We start from the raw sequence: 25,441 nt of genomic DNA on the forward strand, positions 1-25,441 counted from the left end.
TCTAGCTCAATAGGTGTGGTCCTTGAGTCTCTTTCTACTCATTGTTCACTCACCAGCTCCTCACCCTTTAAACCTTCAGACTCAACTGCCGGGCCAGAAAAAAATCGGGCAGGTGCTTTTCTGGCCCTTCCACACCACCAGGATAACTAGGTTCAGGCCCCTGAGCATTGGGAGGTAAGTCTGGCATCCAGTCCCATTCTCATTTCTCCCTCTGTCCTCCTCCCAGCTGCAGCTGACCCATCACCTTGGTCCTCAGGCCAGGTGAGGGTCAGTACTTCTCCCCTGCTACTGAGTGCAGAAACTTCCCGTGTCTGCCTCCCCCCAGCACTTCAGTGCGAATGCGTCTCCCCATGCCACTCCTTCTCGACCCTTGAATCAGCCTGATTTAGTTGCATTCTTTCAGAGTTCTAACTTCTATCCCTTCTGCTATAATGTTGGAAAGGAGGAAGAGAACACTGTGGCCGAACTGCCCCCAAATCCTTGCCTGGCCTGGCCTGGCCAGGCCCAGCCCAGCCCAGCCCAGCATTGATCTCTTAATTGCTTCTTTTTTTCTCACAATTACATGTTTTCCCAACTCTAGTCTGTCTCCCTGTGGCCCAGGCATCTTCTCCCCAGACATTTCAAGCCTCTCCTTCAATGGCCCACTCTGTTGAGGGTGCTTATAGTGCTCACTTCATTCCTAAGGTAGAACCCCAGGGGAGAGTCAGATTCAGAGTGGGGATGGAAGGAGAAGATGCTGCTGAAGGGAAAGGGGTGGGGCGTAGGGGGAAGTGAAAGCAGCTTCAGAGCCATGTGTCACTCTTAGCATTTCCTATTTTTCAGGTGAGGAAATTGAGGCTCAAAACGTTCAGTCTTGGGGCACCTGGCTGGCTCATTCGGTAGAGCATGCAACTCTTGATCTTGGGGTTGTAAGTTCAAGTCCCACACTAGGGGAGTCTCTACTAGTGTAGAGATAACTTAAAATTTTTAAAAAATCTTGGGGTACCTGGGTGTCTCAGTCAGTTGAGCGTCCGACTTGGCTCGGGTCATTATCTCACGGTTTGTAGGTTCGAGCCCCACATAGGGCTCTGTGCTGATGGCTCGGAGCCTGGAACCTGCTTCGGATTCTGTGTCTCCTTTTCTCTCTGCTCCTCCCCCACTCACACTCTGTCTCTCTCTGTCTCTCAGAAACAAATAAACATTGAAAAAAAATTTTTTTTTTTTAAATCTTACAAAAAAATTCAGTCTTGTGCTCCATGACACATAGCTTCTGGAGAAGAGCCACAAATTCAGTTTTGGGCTTTTTTCACTCCAAACTTCCCTTTCATTTTACTGCAATGCTATGAATTTTGACCAGTAAGGAAGCAGTTAACTCTCCCAGAGGAAGAGTTAGTCCCCTCTCTAAGAGACCTGGAGATTTGGGGACTTACACTCTACTACATTGTGGGTTGAGAAGAGAACCGCAGCAATTGGGTACTTACTAAAAAGACTCCCCATTCACCAGTGCCTTCCCCAATCACCCTACTTAAAATGACCACCCTTCTATAGCCCATATCCCCCTTCTGTTTCTTCTCTTCATCACTTATTACATCCAACATGCTAAATGCTTTACTTATAGTCTGTCTACCCCACGCTCCACCAGAAAGTCAGCATCACATGGGCAAGGACTTTTGTCTGTTTTGTTTACCATGAATCCCTAGCTCTATAGTGTTTGGCATATAATAGGTGATCAATAAAAATGTATTTATAAAACAAAAAAGGAACCCTGAGTCTTCCTTCTTGTATTGCAGCCCACAGTGTGGATCCTCCATAGAGCCTTTCAAGTGCTGCTAGCGTCCTGAAATGCTTGTCTCTCCCCTCCACACTCTCAACACCCCACCCACTCTAGGACTTGGTCCATACTGAGAGAAGTCTGCCTGCACATGGCCCCCCGTTCACCCCTGAGGGAGGGCAGCAGCTGGGTCTCAAGGCTCCTTTATTATGTGAGAGGCTGGTGGGGCTTCATCTAAAGCTTCCCATTACCCAGCTAATTACAGGGCTGTCTGGGCCAATCATGGGCCAGGACCCAGCGCTGGGACCCTTTGGTGGGAAGAGGGTAAGAAGCTGGAGCTTGTCTACATGGAAATGACATGGCAGGTTCATGCCTTTGAGAAGATCAAGTGCTGATCCCAACTGGATGTAGCCATCTTCTACCTCCTCTCCTCCCCCTACCAATCTGGAGAAGGAAGTCCAAGCTAGGCAGGCTGGAGGGAACTGGGGGTGCAAGAGGAGTAGTGTTAGACTGAGGGCTAAGGACTAAAGCCTCCTGGGTCCCATTTAAGGCAGACTCTCTCTTCTTCCCCAACCCACCGGTCCCTGCCCCCAAGCTCTGGCATCAGGGAAACAGGGCTTCAGCAAAGGTTCACCATGAATAATGTCCTTTGATGATGCAGCATCTCACAGAGGATGGTGGGAGCCAAGCATGGGGGGAGCAAGGGAATGGCAGGGAGAACTGATCACCCCTTGATCTCTGGGAGTAGCAAAGACTTGAAAGAGCTAATGCTAAACTAAGCCAGAGAGGTGATGAAGGAGGGAGGCTTTGAAGGGCTCTGGCAGGCAGGGCTTCATCTTGCCCACAGACCATATGCAAATGGCATGTAAAGTAGGTGTTGCAGCTACAGGGCACGTAGGGGTTTTTTCCTTTGACACTTTTGATTTGAGCCACATCTCCAAGGACTATCACTGGCCTAGAGGAAGAGGGTCCCTAGCAGACCCTCACTCTGGAGCTCCTCCCCTTTGTTGCCGGGGTGGGTGGGGGGACGAGGAAAATGTGTGTTGCATTGAGCTGAGCTGAGATTGGATTTGTGGACTGTTCTTGGGGGTAGAAGTGGATGCTGTGTATGCAAGATGACCCGCATATGCCCACCATATACACAACTGGGGTGCAGCATGGGGGCTCCTTCAACATCCTGGGAGGGGTGCTGCGGGGTGGGGAGGGAAGGGCCAGGGCTGGAGGTGACACTGGGTGGAGATACTAGAAAAGAATGGAAGGATGCCAACCCGTGCATCCTGCAGAGTCCCGCAGGCAGGAGCCAGCTGGGAGCCAGCCCTCAGAGCGAGGACTGGAAGAGCCCCTCATAGCCTACAGAGGAAATGAGCTGAGCCAGGAGGACCTAGCTCGAGCTGGTATGAGCTGACGTGCTAAAATGGCTCCTCATGGGGGTTAGGGGGCTCCAGGGTGGCTTGTGCCCCTCAGAAAAACAACCCAGACTTTGAGAATGCTGGGCTGGCTGAGCAGGGAGGCAACAGAACCTCAACCTCTCCCGTCAGGATGGAGCCCTGTAAAGCACCATGGCACAGGTGGGGCAACCGAGCCCCGTCCTCAAACTAGCACATGACTGATGGAGGGGGGACAGGAGGGAGACCAGGACTCGAGCCCTCCCCCCACCCCCGCCATCCCATCCCCTCCCCAGTCCAGAGAGCTGACAGTGCCTTCAGCCCTGGGGAAGGAAAAGCAGGATGGGGAGCAGCAGCTGCATATTCTCCTGAAATTGCTTCTGAAAATGACCAGACACTTCACTGGGAAAGTGACGACAATTTGGGCCCTGGGAGCAGGAGATGAGGCAGAGAGCGGGGGCGGTCAGGCTCTGATAACCAGCCCCCTCTTGCCAGACAGGATCTCCTCCGCCGGTTCTGAGAAGTCAAGGATGGGGGGAGCTGTGGGGGGTGACGGAAGGCTGACGGGAGCCCGAGCTACCCTCACTCAGGGCACAGCCCCCCATCCGTCAGGGAAGAACTGACTCCCTGGGCCCTCTCCCAGCCCAGAGCAGGGTGTGCCAGAACTCGGGCTTGTGCTCAGAGAGCAAGACTGATCTGCAGGCAAGAGGAGAAGTTAATCAGGTCTCCCGCCGGCATGATTACCTGGGGCCGTGAGCTGCCTGCCGATGGAAAGCCAGTGGAAGCACCGAGGTGGAGGGAAACCCCAGCCTCGAGGCACAGTGAGCTCAGTGGTGGAGACAAGGAAGAGGCAAGGAAGGTAGGGATCGTGAAAGGAGGGAGAGACATCCAGAGACAGGAACAAAGGCAGCCATTTGTAAGCTCTCACAGAGCACATATCTACGTTTTACTGCAAACATAGGAGCTCCTTTTTCCCTTAAGGTAGAGACCGGGATGGGTGAGGCTGAGACAACACAGTCTATGAGGAAACAGATATAAAGGGAGAGGGGAGATATTTAAAGCATTATACAAAATATTATGTATTAATATTAGAGTCCACAGAAATGGGAACAACGAGATGGTGTGAGACAGTTGAAAATCGAAAAAGAAAATAATGGTGATGACACAGGGAAAATAAATGAAGACAAGGGGGAGAGGGTCAGTCATAGGGGTGGGGGAGTCTGGGTCAGGGAGCCTCCCCCTGTCAAATGCCACCAGCTGCAGGCCCCAGCTGTGGGACAGTGATTAGCAAGATAACTGTTGGCAGGAGCAGCCTGGCATCTCTGGTGTATGGAAAGGAAGGGGGTGTTGGGGGGGCAGATGTGACAAAGCCCAGCGATGAGCTTGGGGATGGAGGGGGCAATGGAGCTCCTGGGTGCAGGGGACGCTGCATTCCCCAGCTTCTTCAGCTCACGTGAGCCCTCCAGCCCGGGGCCTCTTTTTAGGCTAAATCTCCAAAGGATCCTAGTTTCCACCAAGACAGGGATCCTCACTTCTTCCCTCCAGGGACACACTTAATGAATCAGCCCACTGGCCACCTGCGACCTGAGCCCCATCGCTGGCTGCCCCACCCCCACCCCAGTGTCTCCAAACTCCGCCAGAGCTCAGCCGGTCAAGGAGCCCGGAGACAATTTCCCTTCTTTTCCATTCTTATTATCTGCATTTGCTGGCTCCAAGGAACCTGAGGAGGAGAAAGGGGGTGGGGTAGTCAAAGTACAAGCACTGTGAAGGTGGGTGATCAGGGACTCACCCACACTGAGCAAATATTTGGGAAGTCACTTGTTTTATTAGTGGGCAAAGCAGCTGAGGGTGGGAGGATAAGTTCTAAGGGAGAGGGGCCTAGAAGAGTTTGGGAGAAGAAAGGTCCTCTTCAAGGGCTCCTCAATCTCTGAGCCCCACACCACGATCAGATCCTCCTGCAAACATGGGTGGGTGGGGTTGGCGCGGGTCCAGAGAAGCTGCTGTCTCTGCATCAGGCCCCCACCTCTTCACTATACAGTCACTTCCAGGCAACGACTCCCTTTCTTCTTGCATTTTAGCTTGCCGTTCCTATCACCCTCAGGACCCTGGATGACCTTGACAGCCACACTACTCTCCTTGAACCTCACTGAGAACCTGGAGGGGAAACAGACAGAGGGGTAAAGCTGGTACCCTCATCCTCTCATCTCTACTCCCATATTTTCATGATGGTTTCCATTCTCCTTCTTAAAGGAAGTACATCTCTCCTCCCCTCGTGTCAGAAGACTCAGGGCCCCAGAGAACCTGAGTGGGGAGACTAAGAAACACCTCCAAACCTTGCCTTGACAGAATATGCTTAACTTTCTGACTACATGAATTTTCCCGGTCACAATGACCAACAGCTTGGTCATCTGCCCCCAGGCTGGCCCTCACCCCCAGCTCACGGCCTTACTTCTCAGTCACGGAGATTAGAAGCTGCCTCTGTGTGGCATCCAGCACAGCCTGGTACATTTTGGTTAGCAGTTCAATCACATGTTCGCTGACCAGCAGGAAGTCCCCCCTGGAGCCCACTGATGATATCTTAGGAAGGGGGAAAAAGTGGGGAAGGGATTCATTTTTCCCTCTGCAGGAGCAGCCTGAGAGGCACTGAAGGCCCAGAGTGAGAGGTCTGGTCCTCATCACCTCCAGCCCACCCCAGCCCCATGATGCCCACCACCTTCTCCAGCATGAGGTACTGCACCCACAGAGCTCTGATACCTCATTCAGATGCAAGCTGAAAAGCCCATCCTTGAAGCTGGTGACTGACACCTCGGCCACACTATCTAGTCCAATGACGGTTTTGGCCTGGGACTTCTTGGTGTCTATGAGAATCACATGCCCCTTGGTCAAGAGAAGAATTCGAGAGGAAGTCTAAGGACGGAAAAGGAAAGTGTGAGGAAAGGCGAGGATTAACCCCACCCTTCCAGCTACCGGTCCCAAGGCTCTGGATCAGGCCGTGGGCAGAAGTCCAGGGTGCAGGCATTCACCTTGCCATTGCCACGATTGACCTTCTTCACAGTGTCTGCCATCAGAACAGGCCCTTCCTCCCCGCCCTTCAGCTTCTGCAGCTTGGGGTTCCCTTGTAGCCCAAGGTAGTCACCGCAGAATGGAATGGGGACACTGAGGACACACAGGAGGTATGTGGTGGAGACAAGTTCCTCACCGCTGACCCCCAAGGCCCTGAGCCTCCCCACAGTGAGTTCCCATGTCCCTTCCCCCATGCTCCACCATATCCTCTATCTCAGCATGGTCCAGGACCAACATCAGCATCCCCTGAGAACTTGTTAGAAAGGCAAATTATTGGGCCCCAGCCCCAGATCTGCTGAATCAGAAACCCTGGGCGGGGGGTGGTGCAGCAATCTGGGTGTTATCAAGCCTGCCAAGTGGTGCTGATGCACACTAGTTTGGGGACCACTGCCCTATCCCACCTGGGGGATCCTCTCTTTGCTCTGGATGAAACTGACTGTGCAGGGTCTGCGGGGCCCTCACCTCTGGGGGTAGGAAGCCTTCTTGCCCTTGAACAGTTCGCTGGCACAGAGCTTCTCCTTCAGGATCTCTACCTGCTTTGGGGACAGTCGATCCCGGAATCTCTTGCACTGTGAGAGGGAGGAGCAGGGGCTAAGCTCGTGGAGGCAGAGGGCAGGCCTGGGGTGGGGGTTTGGGAGAACACTGAGAGGTGGAAGGAGGGCAGGGGCTGGAGAAGAGGAGAGACAGGGAATAGAATAGGCTCTAGGCACTTCAGAGAGGGCAGCTGCTGGAGGAGCACCGCCCCCCCTCAAAGGGACTCTGGGAGAGGGAGATGGAAACAGTCAAATGTGTCAGCCCCAGGAGGAGGGCTATATGCCAGCACACAGCGCAAGGCCTACTCTAGACAGGTGCTCAGTACATAGTTCCTGAATGGAAGCACACTGTGCTGAGTGAAATAAGCCAGATAGAAAAGGACAAATGTATGATTCTACTTCCATGAGGTACCGAGAACAGTCAAATTCACAGAGAAAGTCGATTATAAGTCCCAGGGGCTACAGGAGCGGGGAATGGGGAGTTACTGCTTAATGTGTACAGGATTGCAGTTTGGGCTGATAAAAAAGAAATACAGAGACGGATGCTGGTGACGGCTGCGCAACAGTGTGAACGTGCTTTATGCCACTGGACTTACAAATGGTTAAAATGTCCAACTTTGTGATGTATGTTGTTTTCACCATGAAAAAAAAAAAGTGGAAGAAGGAGGCAGAAGATGAAAATCAGAGGGAGGAGGAAAAAAAGACAAATGAGAGGAGTCGTGCTGGGCCCCACTCACCTTCCAGCGGTAGAAGAGCTGCTGTAGCTCCTGGTTCGCTGTGTTGAAGCATCTGTAAGGGGCCGCTGGCCACGTTCTGTCCAGGATGTTGGTAGACGGCAAATTGTTCCTCAGCCCCAGCAGGAACTTCTGTGTCTAGATTGGAAGCAGGGGGATTGGGAGTGGACCGATGAGAAGACAGACCTCCCAACAGGCAAACTCTCATCCAGGACCTGCCACCTGAAAGGAGGGAGGCCACCCAGAGTAAGAAGCAACAAGTAGAGCGAGGAGTCAGAAGGGAGTCACCTCCTGGATCTCTTGTGGGTACAGTGCTCACTGGAGGCTGGGCAGTGAGAGCGTGAACAGGAGACTGGGAGGGAGGGAGGGAAGGGTTAGTTCCAAGCAGAGACCTGCTGCCCAGGGTAGTGAGGTGAGAGCAACCAAGATGAAAACTGGCCTCAGTATTTTGCTCCTGTGACTTCCTATTGTCTCAGTTCATAGCTGCCTACAGCTGGCTGCCACTGTCTGCATTGGCTATAGGACAGGTACCAAACCTCCCCCGCTCCCTGATCGGTCAAGCCCAATGCCTCAACCTGGCATTCAAAGTCTTCTATTTAGGGCCCAATCTCATGCCCCAGGATCCCCTGCATGATCCCAGCACACCTCTCAGGTAGTGTTCCTCATCAAGCCCTCTGCCTAGCCCAGGCGTGATCACTCGGTGCCTCAGCCCATCCTGCTCTCAACTCAGCTCTGCCCATCTAGATTCTACCTATCCTTTCAGACACAGCTCGAAGCCCTCCCTGATTCCCTGGGCCAGGGCTGCCTCTCCTTTCTTTGAAGCCCCACAGCACTTTGTCTATACTTCTGTGTTTGTACTACTATTATCTGTGTGGAAATCTTTTCCCTCTTCTAGACAATGAGTCCTTGGGAGTCTGGATCCCAAGCTGAGTTCTTGTTGTTGTTGTTGTTTTTCCCCCTGCCATTCAACAACATTTATTGAGTGTCTGCTCTGTGCCTGGCACTGTTCTAGGTATGGATACACAGCAGTGAACAGAGCAAACAAAGTCTCTATTCTCACTGAGCTTATATTCTACCGGGGGTAGGGAAGAAGCCCACAGCAAACAAACATATATGTAAGGTCAGATAATTATATACGCTATGATGCAAAAAAGCTAGCCCTGAGACCAGAAATGAGCAGTAGCATATCCCAGAAACGAAAAGAAAGTGAGACTGGATTAAATCAAGCAAGAAGAAAGAAGATCAGAGGATTGGTTGGTCAAGTACAGCCATGAAGGGCCTTGTAGGCTGAGGTAAGAACACTGGCTTTTATTGGGAGTGAAATGGAATGCCATTAGAGGATTTTAAGGGGAAGAGTGACATAATCTGCCTTACATTCTTTTTTATTTCATATAACTTACTGTCTTATTTTGAAAGTTTTTAAACTTACATAAAAGTTGAAGAAACATTACAGTAAATATCTGCATGCCACATATTCCTCACCTAAATCCACCAACTGATAATGTTAACAATTGGCCATATTTGCAGGCTTTCTAACACATGCACACATGTATACAAATGGGCATAAATAAATACATACACACACTCACACATATATAAATCTTTGCTACCATATCATCCTAAAGTAGGTTAGAGAAATCATGGCATTTTCCCTAAAACTTAAGCACGCATCTCCCAAGAACCAGGACATTCTCCTACACAAATCATAATTCCACCTCCATACCTAAGAAGACAAACATTAATTGGATACACTCATCCAACAGCAATGCATGCTCAAATTTCTCCTAATGTCCTTTATAAACTTCTAAAAATGCCCTTTGTAGCTTTGTTCTTATTCTTCCTGTTCCAGGATCGGATCAAGTATCACCCATGGCATCTGTTTAGTCTCCCCCAATCTAGAATAAGGACTCTCCAGTCTTTATATCCCAGGGAACACCCAGCACCCTGTTTGTTTGTGGGGTAGAATTATTGAAAATAGCTTGATCTTGAGTACTTCCAAGTTTTGGATTTTTTTTTAAGTTTATTTATTTTTGAGAGAGAGAGAGAGAGAGCAAGTGGGGAGGAGCAGAGAGGGAGAGAGAGAGAATTCCAAGCAGGCTTAGCACTGTCAGCATGGAGCCTGATGTGGGGCTCGAACTCACAAACTGTGAGATCATGACCTAAGCCAAAAACAAGAGTTGGACACTTAACTGACTGAGCCACCCATGCGCCCCCAAGTTTTTGGAATTTTTATGAAAACTTCTTACTAAGACATTAGGTTAAAAAAATTAAAATGGGAAAAGGGAGGGTATGCAGTATATTGCTATAATTCTCCAGGAACTATCCAAGCTCCTTGATTCCTCTGCTACAAAGATCTTGCAGGCTTGGTCTAATCACCTCACACCTTAGTTTAAGTCCCCAGGCCTTGGTCAGGTCTAGTTTGATTTAATTCAATAAACATTCCTAAGCATTTCCTCCAATCCCTCATGTGCTAACTGATGTTGAAACTCTGAAGGTTTTTTTTTCTTAATTGTTTGTTTTTTCTAGATCTAGAAAGTCTTTCCTTTCCCTATATAGCCCTCCTGCCCCAGTAGGTCTCTAGGGGGAGTGGGGGGACAGTGTGGGGAAGCAGTCTTCGGCAGGCATTAAAACTCTGGGGTCAGATCACCTGGGTGTCTCAGTCAGTTAAGTGTCCGACTTCAACTCAGGTCATGGTCTCACATTCCATGGGTTTGAGCTCTGTGTTGGGCTCTGTGCTGATAGAGCCTGGAGCCTGCTTCTGATTCTGTGTCTCCCTCTCTCTCTGCCCATTCCCTGCTTGTGCTCTGTCTCTTTCTGTCTCTCGAAAATGATAAATAAAAGTTCAAAAAAAAAAAAAAAAGTCCCAAGTCCTCCAGAATTAAGATCTTTCCTGAGATTTCATTGTGGATTTGGTTGCTATAGCTTCAGAAGAGCCGAAAGAAAGATACAATCCCTCCACTTTCACCCCTACCGTAAAATGGATCTCGGAAGGTTGAGTTAGGTAACCCTATGTCCTCACTCTGCTCTTCCATGAGACTCAGTCTCTTCAAACTGTTGTTAGCCATTCAGCCTGTCTCTTCTCGGGCCTATTCATCATGGACCAGTCAGTGGGTGTGCTGGGACCCCTTCCTGCCCCAAGGTTGCCCACAGTGTCCACTCCTTCCGGAGTGCACTCTGATTCTGCCCCTGGGCCCCGAGGCACCAAAGCCCCATTCCTTCTTACCCTAGGACTTAATAATTAAGTACATGCAGATCAAAGAAGCCCTTCCAGGGAAAGCTTTGATCACCTCTTCTCAAACCCCTCATCTTCCTTTTCCAAACCTGACCCTCCCTCCACAACCTCCCCTCCACCTTCCACCCTCAACCCCCACCACTTACTATGCTCTTATAGATGAAATCTGCCAAGGTGAGGGCAGCCCCCGACCGGAAGTATTTTCGATAATCCTTGCGGGCCTAGAAGGGATACATGAGAAAGGAGCCAAAGTAAAAATAGACAGACCTAGAAGATAAGGAGACAGATCTTGAAGAGGTTCTACTGTTTTCCAACCATACGAAGAGCACAGTTAGATAAAGTGCCGAGACTCTACTGGAGGGAGAAAGTAAAGGCAGACAAGCTGGCAATGAGGAAGGCACTCAAAGCCAAGTCAGGGACACACCCAGGTGTATACACACATCTCCCCAGTACGCACCCACACACACTCCCAGACACACACCCAGATGCAGGCATGCCATCACACAGAGGTATGCCCTGGGTGTGGGCAGAACTTGCTTTCTGCTACTCTTTCCTCCCAGCAGCTGGCACAATCCAGGAGAAACCATGTGGGGGAAGAACCCATGTGTGCGGAGGAAATCCCTCTCCCCTTCCGCATTACCTTCCACCCTCTCACAAAAGCCTGGATCAGCACCACTGATGCCTTCATCTTCGCATAGCGTTTCCTTTGCTGCAGAAAAACAATAGGCCTGCTAGAAAAAACTCCATCCCCTGAACCACCTCTCCTACTTCCCACTCTCTCCCTCTCTCTTTTTTAAATGTTTATTTATTTTGAGAGACAGAGACGGAGACAGAGAGAGAGAATCCCAAGCAGACTCCACACTGTTAGCACAGAGCCCAACGTAGGGCTTGATCTCACAAACCAGGAGATCATGACTTGAGCCAAAATCAAGAGTTGGATGCTTAACCGACTGTGCCACCCAGACGCCCCCGACTCTTTTATTGGAGTGAGAGGGATGGGACTTTAGGGGGCAACTGATACCATGTTGCCTCGAAACCAGGAGGAAATGAGGATCTGACTCTTGCGCATCAGCTGGTAGTGGGTGCGGCAGCGCCAGCCCCGGTAGATCTTCTGAATGAGCGTGGCCAGCTGCTGCAGTCTCAGGTGCCGCTTCTCTTCCAGGTAGAACAGCTGTGGAGAGGTGGAAGGTGGGGCGGAAAGGCTGGCCTAGGGGAATAGCACTCTCTCCTCCTGGAGCCCAGGTGCCAGGGGCTTCCCAGCCAGTGTTTTATTCATTCCATTGACTTCTTAGTGCATTCGTTTATTCGCTCACTCATTATTATTCTGTTAAGTGTTATTCACCTTAACAGAAACCTACTGAATTCTAACTCTGTCAGAGGCACATGCGAGGTCTGGAAATTTAGACATGAGTGGCACATCACCTTGATCTTCAGGAGTTCTGCTACAGGTAGAGGCACTCAGAGTGGGCCATGCAAGCAGGGTGGGGTAGGAGCCCAAGGATTCAGTTTCCAGGGACAAAGTCCCTGCAGAAAGCAGACTTCCTCACCCACCATCCATCCCAAGTTATAGATGCTCCCCTCCGCCCCAGCCTCTCACTCATGGACCCTCCAACTCTTCTGCCTCCTACCCCAACCAAACACAAGTGCACCCTCCAACTCACAGTCTTAGGGCTCCTGATGAAGATCTTCGTCTTCCCAAAGGCCAGCTCCTCTGAGGACAAGCTCAGCTCCCCCAGGACCTTCTCAACTCCCTCCCTACAGGAGCAGATGGGAAAAGCTACCAAGGGGCATCCCAGAGAAGGATCCTCTTTCACCTTTCCCCAACCTCTTATACCCAGGAGAGGAGTTCAGGGCTTGAACAGACTTCAGAGCCTCTGCAAAGTGATCAGTTCATTTCCCCAAGTATCCATTCATGGAGTTTTGGCAATTTACATGGCACTGTCTGTTCTCCCCACCACCCAGATGTTCCCTGCACTGCCCTTCCCTGCTCCCCCATCTCCCCCAGGAGTCTTACCTGTCTCCCCCATTCCAGCGAGGCCACGTGCTCCGCCCCAACAATCGGTACCTTTCCAGGAAGGGCCCATACCTCTGGCGGTAGGCATAGCCCGCCCGACGCACCCGCACGTTCTCTAGCAGTCCCAGGTACCGAGTCTGGACAGCCACCAGCTCTGACGAGAACTGACCTCGCTGCTGATGCTCATTGGGCTTTATACACCTTGGGGTGGGGGGACAGGTGCAAGGCACAGGCATGAGGAGCTTCACCTTTGCAAGTGTGACCCATCCTGGTCTCTATAACCCTATTCTGGAGGGTTATTTTCAGAGGAAGTGAACACACTGGCCCTCCCAGCTTCACTCACTATAGCGTGGTTCCTACTAAAGTCTGATGCTCTCCCTGCCACAGGATTCTCAGTTCCTCATTTTTTATGAGGGAAGGGCCTTCTGATACTCTTATTCCAGAGACACCCTCCCCCCAACAATGGACAGGTTCTATAGTGCTGGACCCTGCATCTGCCATCACATATGCTGCATTTCCCCATGTACCCAGCATGTCACCTGATGTAGTTGGGGTTTTTGGAATATAAGTTCTTCATGAGTATGGCCACAGAACTCTTGAATTGGGCTCCAGCAGTTGGGGGGCGCTTGAGAGATGTTTGTGTGGGAACTCCTTCAGGGAACAAGGACTGAAGGAGGGGGTGCTGGGCCTTCCACATGGCCTGGGACAAGTCCCGGAAGAGTAGGTCATTGTTCTTATCAATGAAGCTGTTCACGTTGTAAGTCACCTGTAGAGGAATAGCTATGGGTCTGGAGGGTCCATGACCTTGTCCCAGCACTTGGCACTCCCAATCTCATTGTGAAGTATTCCCAGATCTCATCTCCCCGCAGGTCCTCTCCCATTGCCTTCCACCCATGCCCAGGCCCATTTCTACCCTCCAGCCCTGCCATGTCACCTTGCCCGCATAGTGGCAGATGCGAAAGCAGCTGAGGCCCATGGTGTGGTCATACTGGCGCTGGGCATTCTGGGTGACTTTGCTCTCATAGTAACCATGCTTGGAGAAGACCTGGTTCAGCTTCACTAGGAAGGTGGAGTCACTGACCACCCCAGGCCGTAGGCACTCCTCATCTAGCATGGCCAGGATGCCTTGCTGATTCTGGTCAGGGGAACAAGATCAGCCCAACTTAGACCTGATCCTCCAAGATGTCCACATCCTCACTGCTGTCCCTCTGCCCCTTCATCCTTTGCCCACTTCACCATCCTTACCAAGTGGGGCAAGGGGAGGGGGAAGGACAAGGATATTCAGGCAGTCTGGAAGAGGAGGTCTCAGAGATAACATAAAGATAACTCACATGCTCAATGAGGTTACAGATAATGCCATTATCAAAGTAGTCCACCTTTGTCCATGGTATGCCCTGGCAAGAAGAGGCATGACAGGTTACAAGAGCAGGTCCAAGACAAGTCTCCAAAGACCTCACCAGACTCAGGCTCCCTCTCACCCAACCCATGAAGGACTCAGAAAGCCCTATAATTAAGAGGGGTCCTTGGTGTGGCTTCTGTTTAGGTTCCCATCCCTCCAGGTTGATGGAGAATTTGTGGGGTGGGAGACATGTGAAAGGACCCAGAGCAGCTGTGAGAGAGGGGGAGATGCTGAAGAGAGCCCTGTAGGTGGTGTGGGGTGAAGATTGGGGTAGGGATTGCCCCACTGTGGAGTGAGGAAGGATCCTTGAGCGTGTGCAAGAGCAAAGGCCACACTGTTCTGGCAATGACCAATAAAACCAAAGCACATGAGTGAATTTCATCAAGCAACAAACCTAACTTGATACATCTTCAAAGACCTACATCAGTGCTTTTCAAACTTGCATGGCAGTCAGCTAGAGGGCTTGTAAAAACAGACTGCTGGGCCCCATCCCCAGGGTTTCTGATTCAGCATGTCTGGGATAGAGCCTAGGAATCTGCCTTTCTAACACCTTTCCAGGGATGCTGCTGGCCCAGGACCACACTTTAAGAACTACTAATCTACCTGATACTTTGGGACTGTATAGTTTTTGTTTTTGTTTTTGTTTTAAGCAAGAATGGTACAGAAGTAGACCCAAAGACAATCGTTCCCCACTTAGGGGTAGCCACAGACAGGATAGCTTCTGATCCCACCCAAGGGCCAGCCCTCCCAGACTCAGACCATTCCCAGGTGTGGGGGTGTGGCTGGGGAATACTCTCCCACCCCCTCACAGATCTTTAGGGAATGTAGAGTGGAATTAAGTAGTTGCCTTCCCATTTCATCCCCAAAATACTTTCCCCAACTAGTTAAATGAAGTATGATATCCTTACAACCCTGTGTAGCTGTAAAGATGCATCTTTATATACGATATGGAAAGATCTCATTAATTGATGAAAGCAAGGGGTAGAGCAGAGCATATTCACTGCCATTTGAAAAAAAATTCTGTGGGAAAATAAACTTCTACATTTGCCTGATTACACATAAAAGACCTCTGAAAAGAGGGCCACTTTAGTTGCCTCTAGATGGTTGGAGAACTAAGAGGCTGGGGATGGGCTGGGAGAGAGCCCTTTCTTTATATGCCTTTTTAAGCTTTTTGAATTTTGAGGCATGGGAATGTATTCTCTAGTTGATCATTTAAAATTTTAAGATAAAAACATGAAAAACAACTTAAAAAAAAACCTTTCCCACACATTGTGACCACATTGTCTGAAATTCTGCTGCAGCAGATTCCCAAGGGCTCACAGGCAGCATCCCTGGCAGCGTTTTGATGAGTGAGACTCTCAGCCATTCACACTTTGGGGGGAATTAGCTCAATCAGATAGCTTTTCTAACACCTAGCCATAGAAAGCAAGCCTTCTTGCTGAACAGGGGAAGGAGTGTGGAAATGTTGAGCCATGGGGAACTTCTGGGGAGGAAGTCTGGGATCAGGGTGCTACATGAGGAGATGGTGACATCAGCCAGGGCCCGAGGAGACAAAGAATTGTGAGGTGTCAGAGAAGAGCACCAAAATGGATGTGGTGGGGTGACAAGCCTGGGAGAAATGTCCCTTCTAAATCAGGCTCACAGTGTGCCGCAGGCCACGCACAGCTGTCACTTCACCCTCGTGAGGACTCCCCCCACACAGCCTTCCATCAGTCTGCCCCTTGCTGGCACGGCCTGGGGTGGGAGCAGGGGACTGGGGGGTGGAGAGCAAAAACTAGGGCTTCTTGGTAATGCTGCACTGTTGAGCAGTGAAAGGGGAATTTTTGTCCTTTGTGTTCCCATCTGGGCACGAGTGAGAGGAAACCGGGATTGAGGAGAAAGACAGACGTGGCGCGCACACCAGCGTCACTTTGGAGAGGGGCTGGGGGGGAAGGCTCCGCGCACCTCTCTCTTATATTCCTCTTGCTCCTCTTTCAGCGTCATCTCGATAAACACCTGCTGCAGCTTCTCATTGCAGTAGTTGATCACAAACTGCTCAAAGCTATTGTCCTGAAGGAGGGGACCCAGGTTAGAGAGAGAGCAGCTCAGTCCAAGACCCTTCCTCCCTCTCAGCCCCACGCCTCCCCTCTCGCAAGCCCCTCCCTTTGAGCCTCTGCACCCCAACCCTAGGGATGCAGGGTGGCTGCGGTTGGGGGAAGCTCTCTCACCTCTAAAATTTCAAAGCCGTAGATATCCAGGACCCCCATTACCTTCTTTTTCTCCCCGCTGCCCACCTGAAGAGGAGGGAAAGATAAATCTGAGGACGGGCCCCCTCTGGACACCAGGCCAGGCCCTTCTGGGGCGGATGTGATTGGAGCAGAGGGCAAACAGAACTCGGGTGAGCTTGACCAGTTGTGATTTTATTCTCCTTCCTCCTCTACACACTAGGGGCCAAGCAGAGGGAGGAGAGGAGGAGGGAGATGTAAGCAGATTCCAGGATGGTGCTCCCAGGGGACGAGGTAAAAAGACTTTAAAATCTTCTGAGGAAAATAACCATCTCGTACATTTGTAGAGCAATTTAGAAAAAATTCTATGTTCTTACTTCATTAAACCTCATGATAACCCTATATGGTGTGATAATTCTCATTTTACAGATGGACAGATCAAATTTCAAAGGGGCTAAGCGTTTTTAAATCCCATTTTCCCCTGCTGTCTTTCCATAATAGCTTCTGAATTGAAGGCATTTTCATGTACAAAATTAAAAAAAAAATTTTTAACGTTTATTTATTTTTTGAGAGAGAGAGGCAGACTGCAAGTGGGGGAGGGGCAGAGAAAGAGGGAGTGACAGAATCGGAAGCAGGTTCCAGGCTCTGAGCTGACAGCACGGAGCCTGACGTGGGACTCGAACCCACAAACCATGAGATCATGAGCTGAGCCTAAGTCGGATGCTTAACCGACTGAGCCACCCAGGCACCCCTCATGCACAAAATTTTTTAAATAATAGCTCTATTTTTATCTAATTCACATTCTATAAAATTTACCCTTTAAAGGTATACAATTCAGTGATTTTTCAGTATGTTCAAAATGCATATGGGGGTGCCTAGGTGGCTCAATCAGGTAAGTGTCCAACTCTTGGTTTTAGCTCAGGTCATGATCTCACAGTTCATGAGTTCAAGCCCTGCATTAGGCTCTATGCCGACAGCACAGGCCCTGCTTAAGATTCTCTCTCTCTCTTCCTCTTTGTCTCTGCTTCTCCCCCACTCTCTCAAAATAAACTTAAAAAAAAAAAAAAAAGAAGTGTATGACCATCACCACTACCTAATTCCAGAGCATTTTCATGATCCCCCAAAGAAATCTTGTACTCATACCCATTAGCTGTCATTCCACCTTCCCCTCTCCCTCCACTCCAAGCCCCTGCTAACCATTAATCTACCACTCTCTCCATAGATTTGCCTATTACATTTCATATAAATGGAATCACCTTTTGTGTCTGGCTGCTTCCACTTGAATGTTTTCACGATTTGTCTGTTGAGCATGTATCAGTACTTCATTCCTTTTTATGGCCTATTTATTTATTTATATCCCATTGTATGGATACACCACATTTTATTTACCCATTCATCAACTGATGGACATTTGAGTTGTTTCCACTTTTTGGCTATTATGGGTAATGCCTCTATGAACATTTGGGTACAGGTTTTTACGTGAACATCTGTTTTCAATTCTCTTGGATCTATATCTGGAGTGGAATTTCTGGGTTATGTGGTAACCATGTCCATAATTTTATCTGATCCTCACTATGAAGGAGGTAGGCATTAGCATCCAATTTTCCAAATTAGGAAACTGAGGCTCAGAATCTCTGTGAAACTAAAAGGCCACACAGCTGGTGAGCAGGGGATCCAGACGGTCAAACTCAAAAACCAGAGATGCTTCCACAACAACACACTATTGGAAGGAACTGTACCTTATCCTTCATCCTTCTTACTCTCTTCATCTCAGAACCCAAAGTATAGGGATAGTGACCAGGACAAGAAAAGTGAGGCAGACAGGAGAGTGTTGAGGGAGGAGAGCAATCTCTCACCTTGATACTCTCATTGATTCGATTCACTATCCAGTTGAAAAGGCGGCTATAGATGTTCTTAGCCAGAGCATCCCGAGCATACTGAGCCTGTCGGGCAGAACCAGCTGGTTAGGATGGCAGCCACAGAATAGTCTCAAAATCAGCCCCCTCCCATAGGGCCCTTACCTGGGTGAAGTTCAGTGTAGTGACCACCTCCTCTTTGGCTGTTTTCATGGTCCTTGAGCACAAAGCTTTCTCTAGTTCCTCTGAATTCAAACCTATCATTTCCCCAATCTCCTGGACTCCTGGAGTGATGAGGAAATACAACATGGCCTGAAAGAGAGCTATCTCCTAGGGAGGGAGGGCTGAGAAGTGACACTGCTAGGAGACTGGTCTCCCAAGGTCTTGGGGATATCCTTGCAGCCCATCCATAACATGGCCCAAGAGGAAACTCTGGGGAGAGGAGAGGGAGCTGCGGACACTTTAAATGCATTATCTACTTTATTTTATTTTTGAGTAGGCTTCACACCCAAAGTGGAGCCCAACGTGGGGCTTGAACTCACAACCCTGACATCAAGACCTGAGCTGAAATCAAGAGTCAGACACTTAACTGACTGACCCACCCAAGTGCCCCTGCATTATCTACTTCAATAGGAGAATCTCCTGAAATTCTTTGCAAAGACTCCACTTAGACTCAGAGATGTGCCAGAACCAAGGTCTAACTTCATAACCTCACTCCAAAATGCCTCACTAGGAATTCTTAATGAGTGTGTTTGGGGTAGAACTCAGGAATGGCTGAGTGGGACTGAATCGGAATGAAGTCAGTTACTCAGCAGATGGTGGATGAACAGAAATTGTAGTAGGAGATTCAGGGAGCGGCTTAGAGGGTACCAGCAGGGCGGTGCAGACCTCTCTCATCACGGATGCCACTTGCTGATATCCCATTGGCCTGGGACTCATCTGCTAGCTCCACGTTCCCCAGCTTCAGCACCAGGGCCGTCACCTCTAGCACCTGTTGAATCTCTGTCTCCGAGAACCCAATCACAGTCATTGCATTCTGGAGGAGATAGCAGAAATGAGAAGTTGAACTGAGGTGCCAGCTCAATGCCTCCCTTCTCAAAGCCAAAGCCTGGGCTCAGGGGATAGCCTAAGGCCCACCCTGGGCACCCACCTGTACAGACTTGAAGTTGGAGGCATCGTCCATGCCATCAACTCTAGACACTTTCTGGTTCAGATAGGCATAATGACTTGTGTCCCGCTCGAGCTTCAGGGCCTCTGCAAGGGTCAGTATGGGAATCTGATTCAACATTCAATCTTTTTAAAGTCACCAACTCTAACTCTGTGCTTTCATTTTATATTCACAAACTAGTTATAATGAATTTTGATAGGTTTTTTGTCTATATGCATCATAGAATATAAACCTCCCTCTAATTCTTATATCCAACAGAAATTCTACTTTTAAATGACCAGTAAATTGTAATGGCCTTTCCCATCAAATAAAGCAGGCTTGGATCCCTGTGCTGAATGTGGAAGGCAATGATTTCATGGGGAGTTAGCATTTAATCATGTACTTTATATCCTTTGGCAACTAGAAAACGTTAAAGTGCTTGGGAGGAGGGTTAGTACCCAGGCTCTCAGGAGTCCTTCGGCCTTGACTCTCACAGCCCTTGCCCTAGCTTGGTTTACTCATTTATTCGAAGGAGCCATTTTTGTTTTCGGTTCGTCCCCTGCCTCCTTTGTTTTGGGATCATTAATTCCCATTATAATAGACTAAATTTTCAAGCAGTATTTAGAGTTTGGGTATTCTTAATTGTTGGGGGTTTTCCTAACTTTGATGAAAGAAAAGACTCATTCTGCTCTTCTTCCCATCCTCAGGGTTCTCAACAATAAAAACAAACAAGCCAACCCTCCATCCTACTCAGTTCTCAGTGGCTCAGAGAGGAAAGACGGGTGACCACATATCTCCCACCCACCCAGAGCCTCAACACCTCACGCTAGGCCTGGGTTGGCTCATTCATTATTTGTTCAGTAAGCACCAACAAAGTTGCAGGTACTATGTTCCCTAATCCTGACCCCTCTCCTGGAAACTTTCCTTAGACATTGTGGGGCTGAGCCAAAAGGCTCTCTTGTGTTCCCCCATGGTGGATCTCTATCCCAGTCCATAACACATGGGCTAGGTTTTGTTTTTTCTGTCTCTCCCACAAATGAACAACACACTGGGACTGTGTTTTTCATCTTTGTTTTCTGTGTGCCTGCTTGGCATACATAAACTTTTTTCTTTTTAATAAATGAGTCAAGGTTATGATCCAAGCTGTTCACCTGAGATGGGAAGAAGTAGGTTAAGCATGGAGCTTGAGGGATATCAATAATCTGTTATTCAAATGATCTGAGAATCAGGGAAAGTCCCTCAAACTAGAGTTTAATGACAGCTTCCCCTGAGACACAGATTTTGAAAGAGGAACCTGCTAAAGAAAGGCGTCTGGACAAAGAATGAGTCAGAAAGGCCCTGGGATGATAACACCAGGGAGGCCCTGTCCAGACTTAGCTTAAGCCAATGGGTAACAGTCAGACAGAATAAGATTCTGGTGCCTATGATTCAAACAAATTGAGCACAACCAAGACTACTGAGCTAGGAAGGAATAATGAGACCTGTGGGGGCTCTTGAACCATGGAGATCCCTAGGAGGGGAAAAGAGATAGGCACAAATCCAGCAGAGAATAACCAGGAACCAAAAGGACAGGTCCTTGGGGGCCATACACCCACAGTGCTCACAGCTAGAGGGGGCATTGGGAGGCAAACTCTGGCAGGGCCCGAAGTCCCACCAGACTCTGCAGTGATGCCCACCCAGAACTACCTCAGGCCCATCCAGCACCCAGGGCTCCCCAGGACAAGGCAGAGGTCTCCAAGCCTTCTGCTCCTACAGCCACCCACACAGGCCTATTGAACATATCTGTCATCCCTAGAAGACCTTAAGTTCTTCGAGGACAAGAGCCGTGTTATCTTATTCAACTCTGCATCGCTAGAGGCTAGCACAACGTTCAATAATAGTAGGTGTTCAAGAGATATTTGATGAATAAATACATGAAACCTCCATGAAGCCATCTAAGAAGAAGAAATCAAGGACAGGGGCTGGGTGAGGCAGATGTAGACCCAGAACAACTTCAACTACTGCTCATCAAAATTTCTTTAACACTTAAATATCCTGTCTGATTTTCTGCTGAGCTAGCGATTAAGTCCCTTAAATTGAAGATAGGAAAGAATGGTAGGTGGAAATAAGTGTCCCATTTCTGAAGCCAGCCTGGGGAAAGAGGAACCCAAGCAGGACAGAGGAATAAGAGCAGGTCAAGAGACAAGAAGGTTTATTCCTAGCAATACAATCCCAGAAAAAAGAGGAGAACACAGAGGTCAGGGGATTGTTTCCAACAACGAGTGGATGAAATTCAGTGTGAGGAATGCAGGAAGAAGGAGCCTGAGGGCTCAGGGAAAGAGGGCTGCAGGGGTGCAGAGGGGCCCAAAGGTTCTAGGGATTAAATGGAGGTTGGGGACCTTTTTCCATGTGTCTGGGCAGGCACGTACCCAGCAGGTGTGCATCTGCTCCGGCCAGTAGCTGATAGAAGATATGGAAGTTCCTTTCTCCTTCGAGCTGCTTCACCACTCGGGATTTCTCAAGTAGGTCTGGCAGGGAATTAGAAAATAATGTCCTAGAGCTCAGGGAAATTCCACAGCTTCCTCTAAGCCTGCCCTCTTCGCTGGTGTTCCTACTGGTAGGGAAGCCTCCTGGTAGCCTACTATTCCTTCCTATGGTTTCAAATCACCAGAAAGAGACACTGTGGGATGGGGAGAAGAAAGAGGTGGTAAGCAGAATGGGGAGACACGTACAGTTTGTGATGACTCCACCGAGGGGCGATCCTTTGAAGTCAAACTCAATATCCATGTATTTTCCCTACAGAGACCAGAGAGAGAAAGAGATTTTGCTTCCTCGTCTTCTCACCACCCCACCCAGGAGGGGTCTGTGCTGCATTCCTCCTTCTAAAGCCCCCACACCCTCTCCTCCCAGGCCAGGGAGATGGTCACTCACAAATCGAGAGGAGTTGTTGTTGCGAATGGTCTTAGCATTGCCAAAAGCTGCAGAGATGAGAGAGAAGGTGAGGTAACTGAGGGAAGAAGAGGGGCTCGAGAGAAGGGGAAGGAAGGATGTCTTCTAGTCATCAGGCCAATCTCAGAGTTTTCAAGCTGAACAAGAACAGGGTAAGAGGGTGTAGGGCTGATTGTCTCTGGGCCAGCAGGGTGGAGGGTGGAGAGGGCAGAGACTGGGATACTCACCCTCCAGCACCGGGTTTGACTGAAGCAGTTGCTCCTTCACAGAGTTCACCTGCTCCCCTTTCCCACAGACAGCCGCCACATAAGACATCACCAGCTTACTGGCCTCTGTGCAAGAGAAACCTTCACATGGATCCCCACCACTCTCCTTAACTCCCGTCATTCCAGCACCATACCCCTCAGAATCAGAAAAAGTGGGAAGGAATTTCTGGGGTGGGGCAAGACCAGGTCTGGCTCGGAAAGAGATGAGGGGGTGGTTCCAGCAGTGACTGCACAGCCTCCCCAAGCCAGGCACCTCACCAGTCTTGCCGGCTCCGCTCTCGCCCGTTATGAGGATACACTGGTCTCGGTCCCGGTCCCTCAGTGACTGGTATGCCACATTTGCCAAAGCATAGCTTGGGAGGAGGAAGCAGGTGAAGACTGATGTGGGGCTAATCCAAGACACTACCTTCCACTCAACCACTCAATCTCCAGCCTCCAGAGTCATCCACCCTCCTCACTTGGACTAGACTGAGGTAAGTGATAGGCCTAGGAAGGGTCTTCCTGGGGCCAGTGGGGAAGGGGAAGCTGGAGAACTTCCTTCAGGAGAAAGGATCGAGGAAATTAGGGTGTCTCACTGTCAGAAGTTAGGGCCCTATCAGCCTTCCCTCAGTTCCTTTACTTACATATGGGGCTTCAGCTCATAGAAGGTATAGTCCCGGTATTTGGCAATGAACTCTGGACCATAGATGGGCAGCTGCTGGTAGGGATTCACAGAGATCAACACATTCCCAATGTAGGTCTGGAGCCAAAAAAGGTAAAGAGAATGAGCAGCGGTGGGGTTAGGGGAGGCTGAGAGGGGAGAAGGGAGTGGGAGCACATGAACTCTCTGACCACATACCCAGAGCCGGGGGCACGCATATGCACTCACATAAATCTCCTTGTTTTCATAGCGCAGCTGGAGGTTCTTGAGCAGAGGCTCCTCCTCCAGGGGTTCCAGGAGCACAAGGTCCCCCACTCCCACAGAGTCTTCCATGAGAGTCATGTCCAGAGGTTCTGCTGATCCTGGGAGTAAGGAGGTCAGTTTGCTGAAGTCTGCTTTGCTTTAGGGGCCAGTAACTGTGTGTGTGTGGGGGGGGGGGGGGGCAGGGGTGTGTGAGGAGGGCAGAAGGACTTAAAGAGCCTTCTCCAACTCTGGGCCCTAGAGAGAATCCTCAACCTAGGGGTCCTCTGGACTAGTCAAAATTAACTGTGGGAGGCTGCAGAAACTCTCCCCAGCGGGGAGAATCCTCTGCTCCCTGGGTTAGGGCTGGTGGGGGTGGGGCAGGGGTGGGACAGGACCACCTGCCTTTGACCAGGGTAAGGAAGGCACCCAGCAGGTAGCACCTGGGGAAGCACAGTTGTGCTTGCAGGAGAGCGGGCTGGGGAGGAAAGGTTAACTCTGAAAACTTGCTCTGTCCTGCGCTGAGGCCCTGGCCAGGGTCCAGACTCCCTGACCCTCTGCCCCCAGTTCTCCTTCTCAACTCTCTATCTCTCACAGCTTCTATTTCAGTCATCCAGTCCACCCAGAACCATTGCAAAAGTTCTTCCAAAGATCCCTCTCATTGCCACGTAGAGATTCATCTTTTAAATGGGATAAGTTGATGAGTTAGAGGAACAAAGGCAGGAGTTCCTCCATAAAAGATTAGAATACCCTGAAGAGAATAAAAGTTTGGTTTCTCCAACATCAAGTAGCTGTCAGGATCTCTGGATGTATCTATTTTTCTATCTCCAGTTTTTACACCCATTGCTGTAACCTTCTGGCATGGACTTTGCCCCATAGGGACACACCCAGCTTTTTAGCAGCTGGTGGGAGTGGGCAAGGAGGAACAGAGTTATTGTGGGGCTCATCCCCTGCGCAGTGGGCACATGGCAGGTGTAACCGAAGGAGGAAGCCCAGCCCTCCTCAGTCTTGCCTGTGGGACTGAGTAGGTGGGGTGGCCTGGAGCAGGACAGAATTATTAGTACAATGGTCAGGGCTACTCCCTAACAGGAATAAAAGAGCCACATCCTCCTAGTCTCCAGCAATGCTGAACCTGGGTGGGGGAGGGGAGGGAAGCAGGAACTGAAGGTGGGGCAAGAGGGGAACACAGGCTGCCTTCAGCCTTCACTATGCCTCCCCCAAGTTCCAGAAAATGAGAGCACTTGTCACTTCCTGGAAGGACACAACTGAGAAAGCAATAAGAATACTGACAGTAGCAATCGCAAACAATCAGGTGCCATGGGCCAGGCAGAGCTCTAAACACTACATATACTAATTCATTTGATGCTTACAAACAGTATCCTCACAAAGTAGATACTATTACTATTCCACATGCTCCAGATTAAAAAACAGAAGTTAAACTTTTAAGTAACTTGGCAGGCAAGGGTGAGAAACAGAAATAGGGCTGGAAGAAGCCATCTTCTTTGGATTTGGATTTGAGGAGAGTGGGAATGTGATTGGTTGGAGGTGGGAAAGGGAAAAACAAAGCAGCTCCCAGATAGGGCACCCCAAAAGATGCGGAGCAGTGACAGGTCAAGGCAAGACTCACCCAACACTGGAACAAACTAGGGTGTAACTTCAGTGTCCCTTGTAAAATGGTGGATGAAATCCCAATTTGACAGGAAGGGGGCATAGGAGTTCCAAGGCACCAAGGGTGGAGAGATGCCTTCGTTATTGGGAGCTGTCCATGGTGTCGGGCAGGCCAGGAAAGAGGTTGCCCTCCTCTTGCCAGTGTCCACTCTTCTGACCTTCCACTGTGCTGCCTCCTCCAGCTCAGGCTCCCTGTGCCAGTCAAGCCAAGAGAGGCCAGAGACGGCTGCTCAGCACAAAGTCCGAGGCTGTTCCTGTTAAGGGTGTGGCTCACTTAACCCTTCACAGGCCTGAAGGCCCAGAGGGAGATGCTCAGTTACATGAGAAAGTCCACTCTAGGTAGGAAAGGGTATCTGGTTGGGCTTAGCTGAGAGGCTCAGGT

General features: G+C 49.8%; 1 protein-coding gene across 4 annotated transcripts; it reads right to left on the reverse strand.

Moving 5' to 3' along the window:
• Positions 1-4,900: 4,900 nt before the first annotated feature.
• Positions 4,901-23,506, reverse strand: MYO1A (myosin IA). Of its 4 annotated transcripts, XM_042946925.1 has the most exons (27): positions 23,380-23,506; positions 23,135-23,250; positions 22,770-22,864; positions 22,473-22,577; positions 22,228-22,274; positions 22,029-22,092; positions 21,726-21,824; positions 19,321-19,424; positions 19,059-19,206; positions 18,336-18,454; positions 18,171-18,257; positions 16,318-16,383; positions 16,055-16,159; positions 14,043-14,105; positions 13,646-13,846; positions 13,251-13,477; positions 12,712-12,912; positions 12,359-12,452; positions 11,719-11,868; positions 11,338-11,406; positions 10,844-10,918; positions 7,469-7,603; positions 6,661-6,767; positions 6,159-6,291; positions 5,890-6,042; positions 5,585-5,712; positions 4,901-5,289 (listed from the first exon to the last, which is right to left on the reverse strand). In XM_042946925.1, the coding sequence occupies exons 1-27, from the start codon at positions 23,491-23,493 to the stop codon at positions 5,166-5,168; spliced, it is 3,129 nt and encodes a 1,042-aa protein (XP_042802859.1). In that variant the 5' UTR covers positions 23,494-23,506; the 3' UTR covers positions 4,901-5,165. The 4 variants fall into 4 exon arrangements, with proteins under 4 accessions (XP_042802859.1, XP_042802857.1, XP_042802858.1 ...); XM_042946923.1 differs by having other exon boundaries at positions 22,473-22,864; XM_042946924.1 differs by having other exon boundaries at positions 23,135-23,506.
• Positions 23,507-25,441: the final 1,935 nt, after the last annotated feature.

The sequence above is a fragment of the Panthera leo genome, chromosome B4 (assembly GCF_018350215.1).
Source record: "Panthera leo isolate Ple1 chromosome B4, P.leo_Ple1_pat1.1, whole genome shotgun sequence".
Taxonomy (NCBI): Eukaryota; Metazoa; Chordata; class Mammalia; order Carnivora; family Felidae; genus Panthera; species Panthera leo.

Excerpts from the sequence above, each read along its gene's own strand:
- MYO1A (XM_042946922.1), bottom strand. The coding sequence starts at position 23,493 with ATGACTCTCATGGAAGACTCTGTGGGAGTGGGGGACCTTGTGCTCCTG. Across the intron at positions 7,604-10,843 it reads ATTTCATCTATAAGAGCATA|ACACAGAAGTTCCTGCTGGG; the intron begins GTAAGTGGTGGG and ends CTTCCAATCTAG. Across the intron at positions 5,290-5,584 it reads CTAATCTCCGTGACTGAGAA|GTTCTCAGTGAGGTTCAAGG; the intron begins GTAAGGCCGTGA and ends TTTCCCCTCCAG.